The sequence below is a fragment of the Vigna radiata genome, unplaced genomic scaffold (genome assembly GCF_000741045.1).
Source record: "Vigna radiata var. radiata cultivar VC1973A unplaced genomic scaffold, Vradiata_ver6 scaffold_215, whole genome shotgun sequence".
NCBI lineage: Eukaryota > Viridiplantae > Streptophyta > Magnoliopsida > Fabales > Fabaceae > Vigna > Vigna radiata.
Window position 1 is genome coordinate 382,374 of NW_014541783.1, and position 16,742 is coordinate 399,115.

The following is a 16,742-nucleotide window of genomic DNA, read 5'->3' on the forward strand; positions in this document are numbered from 1 at the left end:
TTTAACTTATTTCCTTTCATTAGACGTAATATTTTAAAGAGATATTTTTACTTTTCATATTGATAATTTAAATTGAAACAACTTGTTTAATATGTAACTTTTTAAAGAGATGTTTTTATTTTTCAAATTGATAATTTAAATTAAGAGAATTTGTTTAATTGCTCTTTTCAAATTTAATTGGAGAAAATAACTTTTTACATTCCATTAAATTTAACCCATCCCATTCCTTAGATAAGAAATACATTATGATATTAGCACCTTGTTCACTAAATGAGCCATAAAGGATAGATTAATCTTAGTTCAAACTAATACAAAGTTAAGGATATTATGAAGAAAAAAATACGTTAAATCAATTTAATATCAATTATTTTTAATAATATATACTATTTATATTACTATAAAAAACATACATTTTTTTACCTTTAAAATAATTATTTTACCAATTTTACTTTTTAGGTCACTTTTTTAAAATTAATAGTTTTTATTTAAACTTGATATTTTTTAAATTAAAATGATTTTTTCTAATAAAATTCTAAAATTTATTTATATTTATTTTTATAATTATAATAATTATAATATTATTATCATTTTTATCATAAAAAAGTAATGTGTTTTCACTGGGTAATTATAATTATAATCTACCTTTCATCTAAATAAGTTCCATGTTTTTTAAATATTATTTTTCATATCTTTAAATTATTTTTTTCATTTTCTTTATTTTCTACCGGTTTTTAAATTAAAATTAATATTACAAGCTTCAAAACAGAAAAATGTAACCGAATCTATTAAGTTGGATATTCTATACACAGATTACTATTTTGACTTGTTTTAAAAATCCAAAAAAAGAAAGATTTTAAAAAAATAGACATTTTTAAAATTGAAGACATATGAAAAATATTAGTCTTCATATTTTATAAAAATGAAAATATAAATTCTTTGGACATGGTCTAAATCTTTTCCCTTTTACCAGTAATTCTTTCATTCATTATAGATAATATTTTACTATTATTGTATAATATTATATATAATTTTTTTTATTATTCAGTATTTTTATTTGTTTTTTACAAATAATTTATTTATTTAAGCTATTTTTTTTTTCTATTACAGTAATAAAATTCTTGAGAAGAGATTTTATCAGCGTGTAGAGAAAGGGCAAAGAGAAAAAACCAATTACCCCCATTTTTCATAAACCCTATACAGTAAACCCAGCCTTTCCCTTTTCTCTGTTTCCGAAACCCTAACCTAGCATTCCAATGGGCGGAAAGAGGAGGAAGAACGACGACTCGGATGCGGAAGAATCAGAAGCAGCGTCCTCCAAGAGGAAGAAGACAGTGGCGACGGAGAAGAAGGACCAGTTACGTCCTTCAATGATAAAGAACAAAGAGAAGAGATCTGAGGTGCACGCGAAGTTGAAGCACCAGAAGAAGCTCGACAAGCGCGCTAAGGCCAAGGCTCGTGATGCAGCTGTCAAGAAAGCTCTCGAACTCGGTGAAGAGGTAGTTTTTTAATTCTCCGAATGTGAATCTAAATTGTTATTGCTGTTGTGTTCGATACGTATCAGTAACAAAAACGATTATTCATGTTTCTGCAGCTTCCGGAGAAGAAGGTCCCTCGCACAATCGAAAACACTAGGGAGTTCGACGAGACCGTTTGCAAGCCCGACGACGAAGAGGTTTTGAATTTTGTGCTTTGTCATTTAAAAATCATTACCGTGTTTGTATTGCTATCAGATTAGATTGAATTGAGTTAGAGTTATTTTAAGCTAAATGATAATTCTACATTTTTTTTCTGAGAATCACGGATGAGCTAACTGATTGCGCCAATCTAAGTTGGAACATTTCAATCTGAGTTTGGTAGTAGTATAGCAACAGCGTGAGTGGGGGTTTAAGGGTGAAAATAGCGGGGAACAAGAACGGATTGTAAACTATGGAATTCAGTAAATTTTAAAATGGAGTAAAGTTGTTTTTGGGTGGTTAACTTGTTTTTGACGAGGGGCTTGTGTTTACTATTTTGAATTTGCGCGCAGTGCTGATGTTGTTCAAAGTTCAAACATCATTTGTTTTGACTAATGAATAATACTTGTTTGTTGCAGTTGTTTGCAGGGAATGATGCTGATGAATTCAGTTCAATTTTGCATCAGCAACAAACTGCCAAGATATTAATCACCACTTGCCGCTTCAATTCTAGTGTATGTTTGTAATATCTGTCTGATCTAAAATGAGTGTTTCGGAAGCAATAACTCTTTAGTTTCTTAGTATTCTAGGTACACTTTTATTTTGCGAGAATATCGTCATTCTTAATTGTATAACTTTTTTTACCTTTTGCTGAGACATGACTTACTCTGCAGAGGGGACCTGCGTTTATATCGGAGTTGCTATCTGTTATACCAAATGCTCATTACTATAAGAGAGGAACATATGATCTAAAAAAGGTGCTGGGTTTCTGACTGTCTTTTCCTAATAGCTGGGGAAACTAAAACATGTTTGAGAGCTTTTTCTAATTTTCTTTTTTTATCACAGATTGTAGAATATGCAAAGAATAAGGACTTCACTTCTGTTATAGTTGTTCACACCAATCGTAGGGAACCAGGTAAGGTTTTTCTTTCAGTGAAAATTCAGTCCATACAGATTTTATACATTTAAAGATTGTTTTTTAGACATGTTGGTCTTTCTCCCTTAGATTTCTGGGCAACATGGCCCTACATGATTCTTGCTCCCATTTGCAGATGCTCTTCTAATAATTGGTGTACCTAATGGGCCCACTGCTCATTTCAAGCTGTCGAAGCTTGTTTTGCGCAAGGATATTAAGGTATATAATCTGCTTAATTTGAATTTTTGGGGTAGATAAGATAAAGATCTCTTGAAATTTTGATTGAGGGAGAAATAAATCTTCTTGCGACTTTTCAAGTGTACAGATGCTCAGCAATTAAAGTTACTTTTTGTCTCCTTTATTTTTTGCTTAGTGGTCACCTATGCTGTATTGATACTTCAATTTGGGTCATGTATCTAATCTATAAAACACTAATATTTTTATGTTGACAATAATGTATAATTTTTTATGTATTTTGAAAATGTCTACTAAATGTGATTTTAATTTGCATTCTCACAATTGCAACTTGTTATTTTATTATTTATTGTCTATCAGCAGTAGAGATTGATACAATTTCATTTACGTACTTAAATTAAGCACGCTACTTATTGTCAACAAAAATAAATGATTTAAATTTTGATTGCATGCATTTGGTGTCCGTTGCAGAATCATGGAACACCAACAAGTCACAAGCCTGAGCTTGTACTGAATAACTTCACAACACGTCTAGGGTCTCGAATTGGAAGGTGATTATTTTCTCTCATTGTATGTTTCATCTGTAATTTTTTGTTTCTTATAATTTTGCTTTATTCAAATGGCAGGTCTTATAGAAATACTTTTATATACTTCCTGTCTGGTACTTTTATATAAATAATAAGCAAATAGCCAAAAAGGAATCTAAGGATTTTTTCCCCATTTTGCTGATAGAATTTTTCATAAACAGATATCTCCTCTGTTTCTGGTTTCAATATAATAATGGTTTGTGTAATAGGTTGATACAGTCTCTTTTTCCTCAAGATCCAGAATTTAAAGGCCGACGAGTAGTCACCTTCCACAACCAGAGAGATTTTATTTTCTTCCGGCATCACCGGTATTTATCTGTTAAACATAAAATATTGTCACTTGCTTCAAAATATTTGTAATTTTCACTTTCTTGACACTTTGTTATGTTCAACCATACTTAAAAGGTACATTTTTGAAAAGAAAGAAGTTAAAAAAGCTGAGTCCAAGGGTAAAAAGGACAAAGGTGACAAGAGTGATAATGTTCCTGAACAGAAAGTAATTGCTCGGCTTCAGGTTGGTCTTGGCTCTTTTTTATTTTCCTTTTACTTGCCACCGCCATTTAAAAACTCAACAGGTGTTGACCACTGTATTACATATAGTTGTTATGTTCCTCATTACTTTCCTTATTTGTCAAACCAAGTGGTATAGTATGTGGAGTGTTGTTCAGTCAATATTAGATAACAGGAACTGGCCTTTCAGATTGTTGACGTCTGTGATCTTGATCAGAGGGTATAGAGGAGAGATTCTGCAGATTAATTAATTTGTTTATGCCAGTTGTTTGTTATTTAATCTTTATTTAGATGTAGACTCCAGAGAGTTAATGATGAATGTGATTATGGCAGACTAAAAGTTGTCTCCATGGTATGATGCTGGCAAATTCTTATAGAAACTTTGCAACTTGTGTTACCAATGTCCGATGACATCTATTTTACATTTCAGTCTGAATCAGGAAATATTGGTAGCCAATTTTATTTATGTATATTGAGATTAAGCATGTCACATTTTGTTAACAAAAATTGTTTCAATTTTTATTGCATGCATTCTACCTTAAAAACGTCCAATGTTTATTATATTTTCAAGTATTAAAATTCTTGATTTGTTCAAGCTGTTATATTTGTTGTTTCATATGAATAATGGTCTTAAAACTTGGCTCTTCACTTAAACACAGGAATGTGGCCCTCGTTTCACCTTGAAGTTGATTAGCCTGCAGAATGGAACCTTTGACACAAAGGGTGGGGAATATGAGTGGGTTCACAAGGTAATTTGTTTGTCAACTAACTCGCTTTTTCAATTCTTGGTCTGACCTTGGGAAGCATTTACCATGCTTACTTAACACTTTTTATTTTTTGTCTCTTTTTCTCTTTTAGGCGGAAATGGATACAAGTCGAAGAAGGTTTTTCCTATGACTTGTTTGGGAGAGTTGCATTTTGGACATCATTTTTGCTGGAATAGTTATCTTGCGTCAACTTGTTTTTAGTTAAATTTGGTGTATAATTTATTTTATTTTGCTTTATCTGGGCTAAAGTCCTATCATCTTTGTATACCCGTGAACAAATCCAAATCTTTAACTTGAAATGTATTGGCGGTTGGGAAAGAGATAAGGCTTTGATTCTTTAGCGGTCTCTTTCTATTGTTCACGGTTTCATTTCTTTCTACTGTGTTGTATTATGAGTTTATTGAAGTCACAGAATTGATTCCACGTGGTGATGGGTGTATTATTTTATTAGCATTACCTGCGTAACACGTGTCACGATTTCCCCCTGTTCGATCGCCGCCCAAAGAAAATTTCTCAGGACGAATTTTAACTGACAGAGACTGAATTTTAAATGATCACCAATGATTTTCGTCAACTACTAGTATTTTTTTTTAAATGTATAAACACCTGCTTCGTTCAAAATTCTTTATTAAAGGCATCTCACTACTATCTGCATAAATCACTTGTGGCAAAAGGGTAATTGCATCCACTAATTTCGATTATTATTTTTTATTTTTAAGACTAATTTTATAGCGGGAGTTAGTTCAACAATAGTTTCAAAATTTTAAAGGTGAAGACCTGTCCTTTTTAATATATTATAATAATAGTTTTGTTTATTCTTGATCTAACATTGATTTTATAAAAAAATATAATTTGATTGTAACATCCCAATAAATATAACCAAAGCAATAATTTATTTTAGGAATTAACATGAATAACAAAGGAGAACAATAGTGAATAAGCATAGAAGTATGAAATATACTTGGAATTTAAAACTGTAAAATCAGTAATATTAAATACAGCATTTACAAAATAGACCGAACGGTCTTGAATGCAATTCATTGACCTATCGGCCAACATCAAAAGGTTTCTTATACTGAACGCTTTTACAAAACACAAGGCAAATAAAAACAACTATACTAAGGACCGGACGGTCCTACATAACTTTCAGGCACGACCTTCACGGGTTGCTTAGCCTGTACAACATCCTCCAGAGTATCTTCCAAAGTAGCTTTCAAGGTATCCTCTGCTCACACCCAAAAGGATGATCATTGCAATGAAGAGAATAACTGAACGGTTGGATACCGAACGGCAACATAGACAAAGACGAAACAGATAAGGGTAAGCTTATGTAAATTTAATTAATCAATTTCATCATACAAGAGAACATACAAACTCAAACCAATCAACAATTCATACATCATTTCTATACATGCATACTACATACCTTTAATCATGACTGACCACTAAGACACTGTCCGGACTGTATGAACCTGTAGCTCGGTCGTCCCTAGCACCCGGTGTGGTGTAGTAGCTGCCTTTACTTATCAGCTGCCACCCGAGGTTAGTCCTACAACGATCATCTAACCTTATGACCGCGGACCTCCTGCCATTCCCACGCATGAGTAACCTCTCTCTATATGAGAAAGTATTCTCACGGAATATCAGGATCAGGACGACACCAGAGTCATTCCCACGTTCATACTTTACCAATCGTCACCAATTCATGAGACATTCCTCCAGTGGAATTCCCTTACTCAGCCAAATTCAATCAAGGTTCATTATTACTTCCAAACTGTAAGGATGTTAAGAAAAGGACCGGGTGAATCAAAGATAGAATAAGAGATTGAGTAAGACAAGAAGGTTTGACTGAATGGTCTGGCAATGAACAGGACTAAATACCAAAGATTGAATTAATAGTGACCGAACGGTCTAACCGAAACGAGAAACTGTGTATCAAGAATTTAAATAAGTGACCGGACGGTCTAATCAAAGGTGAGACTGAATAACAGAAGAATGTCAAATGATTGGCCGAATGGTCCGACAAGGAATAAGATCGTACCCCAAAGGATTGACTATAAGTAATAGTCATCTGGACGGTTTGGCAAAGAATGTTATAGAATAAGCACTAATCTTGGTCGAAGGCTGGTCTATGACCGGACACTTCTCAAAGGACTTTAGTCAAACAAACCGGACGTTTCAATAAACACAAGCTCACTAGACCATTCAGTCACTAAATGACCGAACGGTTTCAAAAGGAAGAATATCAAATTTTGCAAGTTTTATATTTTAAGTGTCAGCCTAAGGCCGAACACTTGTAAAGGCGAACGCTTGGTTTATGACCAACGTTCTTAAGTATATGACAATGAAATGATTAAAGGAAAGCAACTAAGTTTAGTAAACACACTAGGCCGATCAGTCCGAACAGATTGAACGGAAGAAGGGAGGACCGAACGGTCCTAATGACCTTCGATCTCAAATTCATATTTTCTCTAAGTTTTATACATACTCATATCAGTGCAGAATTTATAGTTCATACTTATCATACAACTCATACAACAACATACCATATTTCAATCATAAGAAATCAAGCAACATACTTTAGATGTGAATCATACATTAAATCAGACACACGTTCAAACCATGCAAAGAAATTATAATTAAACTTTATAAGCTTCTCTTACCTCTAATTCCAGCTAAGACTTCGAAAGTAGGTTGGTAGCAACTATCTCTTCTAAGTTTCCCAAGGTCTAGAGTCAAATACCAAAAGTAGGTTCAGAGAAATGGTTTCACAGGTACATGCAAGCTTTAATGGTGCATGCATGCAGGAAGGCTAAGGAACTTCAAGGGTTCGGACACTTACTAGTTCATAATGAAATTCTGGTTGGTACCGTTTGAAGGTCTTGGTGCCGGCAGCAATAATCCTGAACGGATGCAAGTGATCGGAGAAGAATTGGAGGTTAGAAATCTAGAGAGAAGGTTGGGAGGTTTTAGAGAGAAGGAGGAGGATTTGAGATTTTCAGAAAAACAAGTTTGAGGAAGAAGAAGATTGCATGGGAAAAGTGGCGTCAGGTTTACATCCTACCTTATGTACTGCCTCCACTAAGAACGTTCGCTCATTCCCAGCGTGCCACCTGACTTCCACTTTCTGGGGCTTCACTGCTCTGCTGCTGTTACACGGATCACGAAGGAAGGGAATTAAAAACTTGACAGAGTTGGTCTCCCACTTTACCAGGGAAGACTGGACGGCTGACACGTGTATCCCACTAAGGGGTATTAAATGGGGTGTGACATTGATTGCATTAGTTTAAGATATTATAAGTAAAATATAATAAAATATTAAGTATTGTTCTGTAAGTAGAATTACTTAAAGTGTACTTTTGCCTTTCGGAAAAATGTTTTCGAATATTCCTCTGGATTTTGCATATTTTGGTAGCCGAAAGAATTTGGATTGGTGGTGGCACTCTGGCCCAAGTCAAGGATAACTTTTGAATTGAAAAACACTTATGAAGATTATTGTATTTTAACTTAATTCTCAAACAACGTTTTCATTTCCATTCCTGATTCTTTCATCTTAAAACTGTTGAATGTTATCCAAAAATGCTTCTGGGAATGATGCATCTGAAATTGCATTATCCTCCAATATATTAGAAAACATCTTTGATATACTAAAAATATATCTGATATATTTACTTTATGAAATCTTATATATATATATATATATTTGATTTTAATTCAATTATTATAATCTTATATTGTAAGTAAAAGAATCTGTTTAAGGTAAGAAGAAACGTGTAAAGATAAGAAATACTCAATTATTCTTCATGACTTATTATAATCAGCTATAATAATTTCTAAAAATTTTAGCAACATCAGGAAATCTTCTAGAGATGAATATTTCCTTCTTTCAGCTTGGAGGTGGTGTTAATGGTTCGAATGCAATGCAGAGTTATAACTTAGCCTTGTTGAAGTGTGATTAAAGATGAGGTGGGTCTGATGATGCAAAAGTTTGCCCTAGCTTAGGCCCACACGTTTTGTGTATGAATAAACGCGTGTTACATAGACAGAATATAAGGTAGTGAAGGCTTTCAAGTTACCTAGCACCACCTAGTTAGGTGAGTAGAGTTTATGATAACTTAAATCTTCAACATCTCACATTCCATTCTAACACACCAAAACAATAAATAATTTAACAAATTACACAATTCTTAATTCTCATTGTCCTTCATAACCACACTAACAACGTCAATGAAAGTAATTATATTTCAAGGTTTCCACTTATGGGGTTTTCTTGCATTTATATAATACAACATGCAAATAAGAATAATAAATAAATCTATATGTTTTCAAATACTATTGAAACTTGTCTTAATACTGGAAAAATACATTCAAATTAGCTAAATATATAAAAATATAATATATAATTTTAGAATTAAATATAAGCAAAATTAACTTTTTTTACATTTAACAAAATTTATTTCGCATTTTAATTTTTCATATTAATAAATGTACGTATCTATATCTTCGGCTGCCGCCATACCGTGACTCTCACACGGTCTTATACTTAGTTTTCTGTCACTGACAACATTATTATATAATTTGAAAGACAAAGTCCTGGTAGTTCATGACATCTTGCATCTCTTTTCCATGAATCTGTCGGCACAATTAAGTATTAATGAATCCAACATTTTTTAATTTCTTAAGCCATAATAGCTGCAAAGGCAGAAGAATAAAAGAAAAATTAGGTTTAGTATATCTGTGTTTTTCTCTTTGATCTGTAACCTTAAATTAATTGTATGTGTCTGGTTGAGGCATGTGGTTGGTACTTTCTTCTCAGTATCTTTCTTTCTTTCCTACTTTTATGGTGTCACCGACAACTGATGCATCTTTGTGTTACTTTTTCAGAACATTGTATCATTATAAAAGCTGCATTCAATTTTCAGAGACAGAACTGCTACCATCTCCACTTGCATCATAAAAAAAAACTATGAATTCAGAATACTCATTCCCTGATTACTAGGATCGTTTGGTCACAATCTCCGAGAACTAACCTAATTTATCACGAGTTTTAATTGGATTGAGTTTGAAAAAATTGAATTTTTTTTATAAGTTAAATTTTAACCTAACTTGTTTAAATCCGATTCATGCGAGTTGAATCTGTGTGAGTTGGGTTTGTCCGCCAACTCACTACCTAATTTTATTTTTTGAATTTATTATTTTATTTATGAAACTTATGAAATATAAGAAACTTATTTATATGTATTTTGTGTTTGTTTTTTTTGATGATATTTGGATTTTATATTGTACTTTTTATTATTATTTTGAATTGTCTTGAGTGTAACATCATTTTTTTGAAGTGAAAATTTTTTAAATTTAAATATAGAAAATTTTTAATTTTTATTTAAAAAAATTGTAATTAAATGGCTAGTAAGCTAATCTGTTTACCCACAATCTGTGGTGTCGGGTTCATATTTTTCTGGCTCATTAATAAATAAGCCGGGTTGGAATAAGCCGAGTTAGATTGACTTACTAAATGACCAACCCGTGATGGACCGGACCGGATCAAGTCGAGTTACTCGTTTTGATAGTTCTACTGATACTCTAATTTTAACAATAAAAAAAACAAACATGTTCTTTAAACATAATTTAAATTTATAAGTAATATATATATATATATATATATATATATATATATATATATATATATTATAAATTGATTTTATTTTTAATTAAAATTAAAATATGTAAAAAAGTAATAAGATAAAATATAGAGGTGGATGAAAATATATGGATACTGTTCAAAATTTTTTTTTTCGAATAAATTTAAAAGATTTCTTCAAATAAATATAATATATGGATTGATTATAAATTTAAATATAAGTTTTAATATGACAATAGATATAAAAAGATTAAGTATTATATAAGTTTAAAAACTTATAAAATATTAGTCTCTTATATTTGACTCAGATTTTATTACTTTTGTATTTATTTTATAATTTCTCTTTTGAAAATATCTATTAATAAACAAAATACTTGCGGTATGAAATAATGTTATTGATACTGAAAAATTAGTTAAAGTTTAATTTTTGAAAACTCGAGTTTTCAACTTTGAATGTAGAAATCTTTTTTAAATTTAAGTTTAAGAAATTAAATTTCTAAATATGAAAAATGTTGTCAAATGTCAGAAGTTCAACCGGAATTCAGTTTCCGGACAATTAAGTTCCGATGGATTTTTCAAATTTTTTTTCAGAAAAATCCAAAAAAAGAACCAACTAAAATTTGGTCAATTTTCTAAAAAGGCGTTATTTTACGTTACAAATTCAAATATCTAAAAATCAAATTCTCAACCTGAATAATGAACACATAAATAAGGTTTTCGTTTACATTTTTTTAAAATATGTTTATTGCTGAAACAGTTTATTTTTGAACAAATTTATTTTTAAAAATTAAAAAAATAAAAAATAAAAACTTTAAAATATTGTATTGTAAGAGTTACTCAGATAGAAAGCAACAAAAAAAAAATATAACGAGCTTAATATATTTTTGATTTGACAGTTATTTGTTTATTTATAATATATTGATGTGGGCTAAAAGATTTTCAACACATTTATTATTGATATTTAACTCATAGCAATAGAAAATGAAGGGTCTGAAATACATTCAGTGATTGTGGTTTCAATCATAATCATAGTGTTTGGTGCTATCATCCTCCATTCAATTAATCTCTGCTTCACATTATAAACATTGAAATTAATTCAAATAATAAAATATTTTTATTTTTCGCTATTTCTTTTTATGTTACAAGAAAGAAATACACATAAATTTGCATTTTCTGTGTCTATTTTATACTATTTTCTATCATTTTAATAAGACGTGATTTTCTTTAATTATTACCCCGTGTTCATAGTTATTATATCTTAAAAGTTTCTTACGAATATTATCTGCAGGAAATAATTTTAAACATTATATATCAATAATAAATGAAATTTAACTAATTTCATTTTTTCAATTGTGTATTTAAATGAAAGAAAAATAAATTAATTAAAAAACATAAAAAAATAGAAAAAAAAGCTCTAGCAATTTTATTTAAATTAAGTTTTAAGAAGGAATCTACAAATCGTATTTTAGAATTGATACTTTGTTTAAAATTATAACAATAAAGTATTTTAATAATAAAACCTTAAAATATAAATATAATTTTATAAATAAGTTTCATTATTTAAAACAAATTTTTTTCCTATTAAAGACGATACAGATCATGCCATTTAAGTTGTTTTTTTTGTAGTGCACATATATATTATATTATTAAAGTTATTGATATAAATAACAATATTAATTTTTTATTTATCTATCGTGTATTATTAAAATTTTATTTAATAATTTTATATTATTAAATGGGATGATACGTTTAAACTTTTGCTAACTTTGTTATTAACACTTTGACTTGTTACATTATTTTGTGATATAAAAAATGCAAGACATTGAAAGAAGACCGTATTTGTTTAACGTTAACGTTACACTCAATCAAAACACCTAGGTCTGTTATTAATACGAATATTGATTAATTAATGTATTAATTTTCACGAAAAAGTGTAGACATTGAAGGAAGACCAAACTATAAATAGTTAAGTAAACTAACCCAATCGTTACACTTCAAACTTCTTATAACCGTCACGTTCAACTGAAACTTCGAATTTTTTTACTTTTTATTAAATGGTACAGTTTAGTTTTTAAAGTAAGGAGTTAATAGATTTTTATAAATGTCATTATTTTAATTGAGTTATTTGATTTATTTGAAGGCTTTCTTTTATTTTTATATACAAAATTATGAAAGAACAGTCAAAACACATTTTTAAAAATAAAATCAATTTCACTATGAATTATCTTTTTAATTAATATAAATTATTTTTTCTTATATTTTTCCACACTGAACGGCAAGAAATTAGTTTTAAACAAAGTAAACATTAAATACATTTAACGAGAAAAACAGATAAGAGATGAAGAAAAAAAGAAATAAAAACAATAAAAAGAGTAACAAAAAATCAAAGTTTTGAAAGTTGTATTTTTCTCCTTCATTAAATAAATAACTTGTATTAATTTTTCCTTTTTCCACCCTCTCAACCATAGCAAAATGGCTTTTAAGAAATTATGGTGACCCTCTAAATATATATATATATATATATATATATATATATATATATATATATATATATATATATATTTTCAATTTTCAATAGCATAATAGTTTGGCAATTTTCTTTTTTTAAATTAAAATTAAAAAAATATCTTGCAAACAAATTAATGCACTACAGTAATACAAAAACGAGAAAGTTCTTAGTATTGAATAAGATAACGTGGGCGTCTCCGGTAAAGGTTGGATCTTTGTGTTTGGGCTGCGGGATATACTGTGGGCAGAAAGTCCGAAGAAGAAGGGTGATGATGAAGATAAAATACGGTGGAATGAATAATGATCTTTAACTTTAACCGAATCCCAGTTGAAGAAAGTTGTCGTTTTTATGGAGATGTTGGAGACGTGTGCGTTGCGTAACAGAGTCAAGAGTGTGTCTCTGAAATCGATAAAAAAGTGATAACCACAACACAGAAAAGATTCCTTCGTCAAGTCATTTTATCACATGAAAGGTTAATGCGGAAACCCTCAACTTGTCATGTCCTTGTCCTGTCTCCTTGCCTTTTTCTGTACCCAAAATCAAAACCCTCTCTCTCCTCATCTTAAATATTATATACATATATATATATATATATATATATATATATATATAATTGCGTTTGCTTGCTCATCACAAGCCAGAGAAAAGGCGATCGTTGCAAAAGTAAGAGATAAGAGAAGCAGAACCATAAAAAGCTCCCTGACCGATTTTGAATTTCTTCTTAAAGGACATAAATTTAAGTTCAAGGTATTACCTTTATTGGCTGTGGCGAGGATCTGGAGAATGGTAGGTGATTGGGTCCTTTTTTTCCTCAATTTTATTTGATTTGGATTTTGGGGGGTGGTTTTGACAAAAGGGTCATTTTGATTTTTGAATTCAGGTGGTGGCTGCGGGCGCGAAGTTTAATTTGAGAAGAGATAATAGTTCTTCTCATAATGGTATCAACGGTTATAGCGGTGATGCAGAACTTTCCAGAATTAGCAGGGGTTGCTGTTTCACATCAGTGACAGAGGTGGACAGAGACCCTTCTTGCGTTTCATTCACCACTTTCAACATTCTGGCTCCGATTTACAAACGGACGGATCCTCAGGTGTGTGGTGCTCTTTTTCTTAATTTTATTGTTTTCACGTGGATGGAGAGTGCTCCTAAGATGTGATTTTGCAGGGTTTCACTTTGAAATCTAAATTTTCTGTGTTATTGTTGTGAACAGAACCAAGGCATACGTGAAAGTAACTGCAGATCATTGTGGTTGTCCAGGAATGAGAGGATTCTCGATTGCTTGCTTTCTGAATCATCTTCCATTATGTGCCTCCAGGTAAAAATTTCTCTCCTTTCTTGTGGGCATTGTCTCGTTAAAAATATATTTTTATTTGGTCGGGAATAGTGTTTCTCGTTATCAGCTCTCATTCACTCACTCTATACTATGATGTCTGTTTCGTGTATAGGAATTTTGGGTTGGAAACGAAGAGCTTGTTCACATGTATGAGGAGAGACTTGGAGATGCTGGCTACAATCTCTTCAAGCTTGGTCGAACCAACAACCGTGGAGATGGTAAGTTTGCGAAGATTCCGTTCATCCTCATACTCATTTAAATATGTGTATTTCCAATTGTTGTATTCATGTGTTTGCTAGTTGTTAGTGCCAATGTTCCATGCGGTTCTGGAGGATTGTTTCATTGTTTTTTCTACAAGATCCATGCTTCTCTCTCCGTGTAGTTTTGCTGTTCTTTGTCTCAAATGCCCATGTTTATTATGCAGGTCTACTGACTGCTATACATAAAGAATGGCTAAGAGTTTTGGATTATCGAGAGTTGCTTTTCAACGATTGTGGCGATCGTGTTGCTCAATTGCTACACGTTCAGTCAGTTTCCCCCTCACAAAACCAAAAAGGCAGTGTTCCCCAAGAGTTTCTGATTGTGAACACCCACTTGTTATTTCCTCACGATTCAAGTCTTTGTTTAGTAAGATTGAATCAGGTGTGTGAGACCCATGTAAATAAATCCCTTTTCTTATTCATTGATGGTTGTGCAGCCAACTTGCTTTCAATCCTAACACTACACCTATCATTTGCCTTCTTGTAGGTTTACCAAATATTGCAGTATGTGGAATTATATCAGAGAGAAAACAGGCTCAAACCCATGCCTATCATACTCTGTGGGTGAGTTTATTGATAGATTTTCTTCTGATGTTATGCTAGTATTTTAACTGGAACAGATCTCCTTATGATGTGAACTTCATGTTCTATCTAATGCAGAGACTGGAATGGCAGCAAGCGTGGTCATGTTTACAAGTTCCTTAGGTCACAGGGGTTTGTATCATCGTATGATATTGCTAATCAATACAGTGACAGTTATGCCGATGCTCACAAGGTAAATTTCTCATTAAAAGATTGAACTTTTCACATGCTTTCCTGGTATGAAAATCATGGTCTTAGTAGATTTTTTACTTGCTTGAATTTTTATTGTCTCTTCGATCATGCAGTGGGTTAGTCACAGAAATCACAGAGGAAATATCTGTGGTGTTGACTTCATTTGGCTTTGCAATCCCAACCAAGCACGTAAACCTTTGAAGACCAGTTGGGCTGAAGCTGTATTTAGTATACTAAAAGTGAGTATGATTCACGCAATTTATTATATCTTTTTTGTTGTCTTTGTGTTTCTGACTTTTTACTTATAAAATGATTAATATGCAAGTCAACTGTTCAGGGTTTGTGGTGTGACACATATGTAGTGGCTTTAAAAAATGGTTATGGAAGTGCTTATCATAGAAATCTTAAGTGTTTACACCAAAAAGAATAAATTATTATACTTGATTTTTTATTGGCCTTCATAGTCACCGAACGCCATTTTTGCTGTGACGAAGTAGTGAGAATATAAGAAAGATCATTTTTGCTTTGCATCTAATGCTATCTCTCTTTTCATTTCAGTTCCAGTTGCGAAAAGCATCAGAAAATGATGCATTTGCCTTTCTGAAGGGTGACAACTATGCTGATTCTGTGACATATTTTAGTTTCTCCGAAGCACTTCGGCAGGTACTTTCACATCTAATATATGATGATATAAATTTCTCAAGCAAGAGACAAAAACATAAAAACACCATATTATAACTTGTGCAGGTAAAGTTAATTGGTGTGCCTTATGGACTATGCTTTCAACAATTACAAGATCTGTGGAATCATGCAGATGTAGATGGAAATGGTGTCATCGACTTCGAAGAGTTCAAGGTATATAGTAAGCCTTCGTTTTTGGATGATATTTAGGAAATCCATTGCATCATGTGCCTAATGCATGTTAAAATTTTATCATTAGACATTTCAGAAAGTTCCTATATACATAGTAATGATTGACTTTGCATTGCAGCAGAAGATTTGGAATTCAGCATGTCCAGATCATGTGTTAGAAGATGTGAAAGGGTGCATGGAAGACGTTAACACAGAATTGGAGCAGCAGCAGCAGCAGCAAGAAGCCATTGGTTTTATGATAAAGAATGCAATGCTGTATCCGCGTGAAGTGGAGAAAGGACTATGGCCAGAAGATTATTCTCTCTCTGATCATGCTAGACTCACAGCTGTGTTTTCACCAGCAAGGATGAGATGTTCGGCCACACAAAACTGAACCTACCACCTACCATACCTAGCTGGCTCCTTCATGGCACTAGTAGTGTTCAGGCCTATTAGAATTGACCAAAAAAAAGGTTGTGAAATACAAGGTATACCAATGGAAAAAGTTTCAATTTTGAGACAAGTTTGATATAGGGATAAACAAAAAGTGATGTTTTTTCACTTTCAATTTCAATCCTTGCCAAACATGTCCTACCATTAACTATTAATCTGTCATGTATATGAGCCTGTGGAGTCAAATTACTGTATGCTGTAACAAGTTTTGGAAAGCCCTGGCCATGCTTTTTTCTGGTAATGGGATAGCAATGTAAAGATATTTTTGCAATGTA

At 31.7% G+C, this 16,742-nt stretch overlaps 2 protein-coding genes across 3 annotated transcripts; both read left to right on the top strand.

The window, feature by feature from the left end:
- The first annotated feature begins 1,149 nt into the window (after window positions 1–1,149).
- Window positions 1,150–5,071, top strand: LOC106778187 (ribosome production factor 1). Its single transcript, XM_014666123.2, has 11 exons — window positions 1,150–1,496; window positions 1,592–1,672; window positions 2,093–2,188; window positions 2,348–2,431; window positions 2,520–2,589; window positions 2,726–2,808; window positions 3,256–3,335; window positions 3,581–3,679; window positions 3,777–3,885; window positions 4,541–4,630; window positions 4,740–5,071. Exons 1-11 carry the CDS (start codon window positions 1,254–1,256, stop codon window positions 4,776–4,778), a joined length of 1,074 nt encoding a protein of 357 aa, XP_014521609.1. The 5' UTR covers window positions 1,150–1,253; the 3' UTR covers window positions 4,779–5,071.
- Window positions 5,072–13,410: 8,339 nt separating this feature from the next.
- On the top strand, window positions 13,411–16,742 carry LOC106778188 (uncharacterized calcium-binding protein At1g02270). 2 transcript variants are annotated; one of them, XM_014666124.2, is made up of 11 exons: window positions 13,411–13,581; window positions 13,676–13,885; window positions 14,006–14,110; window positions 14,241–14,346; window positions 14,553–14,770; window positions 14,876–14,952; window positions 15,049–15,163; window positions 15,276–15,401; window positions 15,721–15,825; window positions 15,910–16,017; window positions 16,154–16,742. In XM_014666124.2, the coding sequence occupies exons 1-11, from the start codon at window positions 13,579–13,581 to the stop codon at window positions 16,406–16,408; spliced, it is 1,428 nt and encodes a 475-aa protein (XP_014521610.1). In that variant the 5' UTR covers window positions 13,411–13,578; the 3' UTR covers window positions 16,409–16,742. The 2 variants fall into 2 exon arrangements, with proteins under 2 accessions (XP_014521610.1, XP_022631815.1); XM_022776094.1 differs by having other exon boundaries at window positions 16,157–16,742.

Bases quoted from the DNA above. Each gene is read 5' to 3' on its own strand.
- LOC106778187 (XM_014666123.2), top strand. From the start codon at position 1,254: ATGGGCGGAAAGAGGAGGAAGAACGACGACTCGGATGCGGAAGAATCA. The intron at 1,497-1,591 runs GTAGTTTTTTAA...ATGTTTCTGCAG, and splicing joins CTCTCGAACTCGGTGAAGAG to CTTCCGGAGAAGAAGGTCCC. The intron at 2,590-2,725 runs GTAAGGTTTTTC...TCCCATTTGCAG, and splicing joins CACCAATCGTAGGGAACCAG to ATGCTCTTCTAATAATTGGT.
- LOC106778188 (XM_014666124.2), top strand. The intron at 14,953-15,048 runs GTGAGTTTATTG...TATCTAATGCAG, and splicing joins ATGCCTATCATACTCTGTGG to AGACTGGAATGGCAGCAAGC. The intron at 15,402-15,720 runs GTGAGTATGATT...TTTTCATTTCAG, and splicing joins CTGTATTTAGTATACTAAAA to TTCCAGTTGCGAAAAGCATC.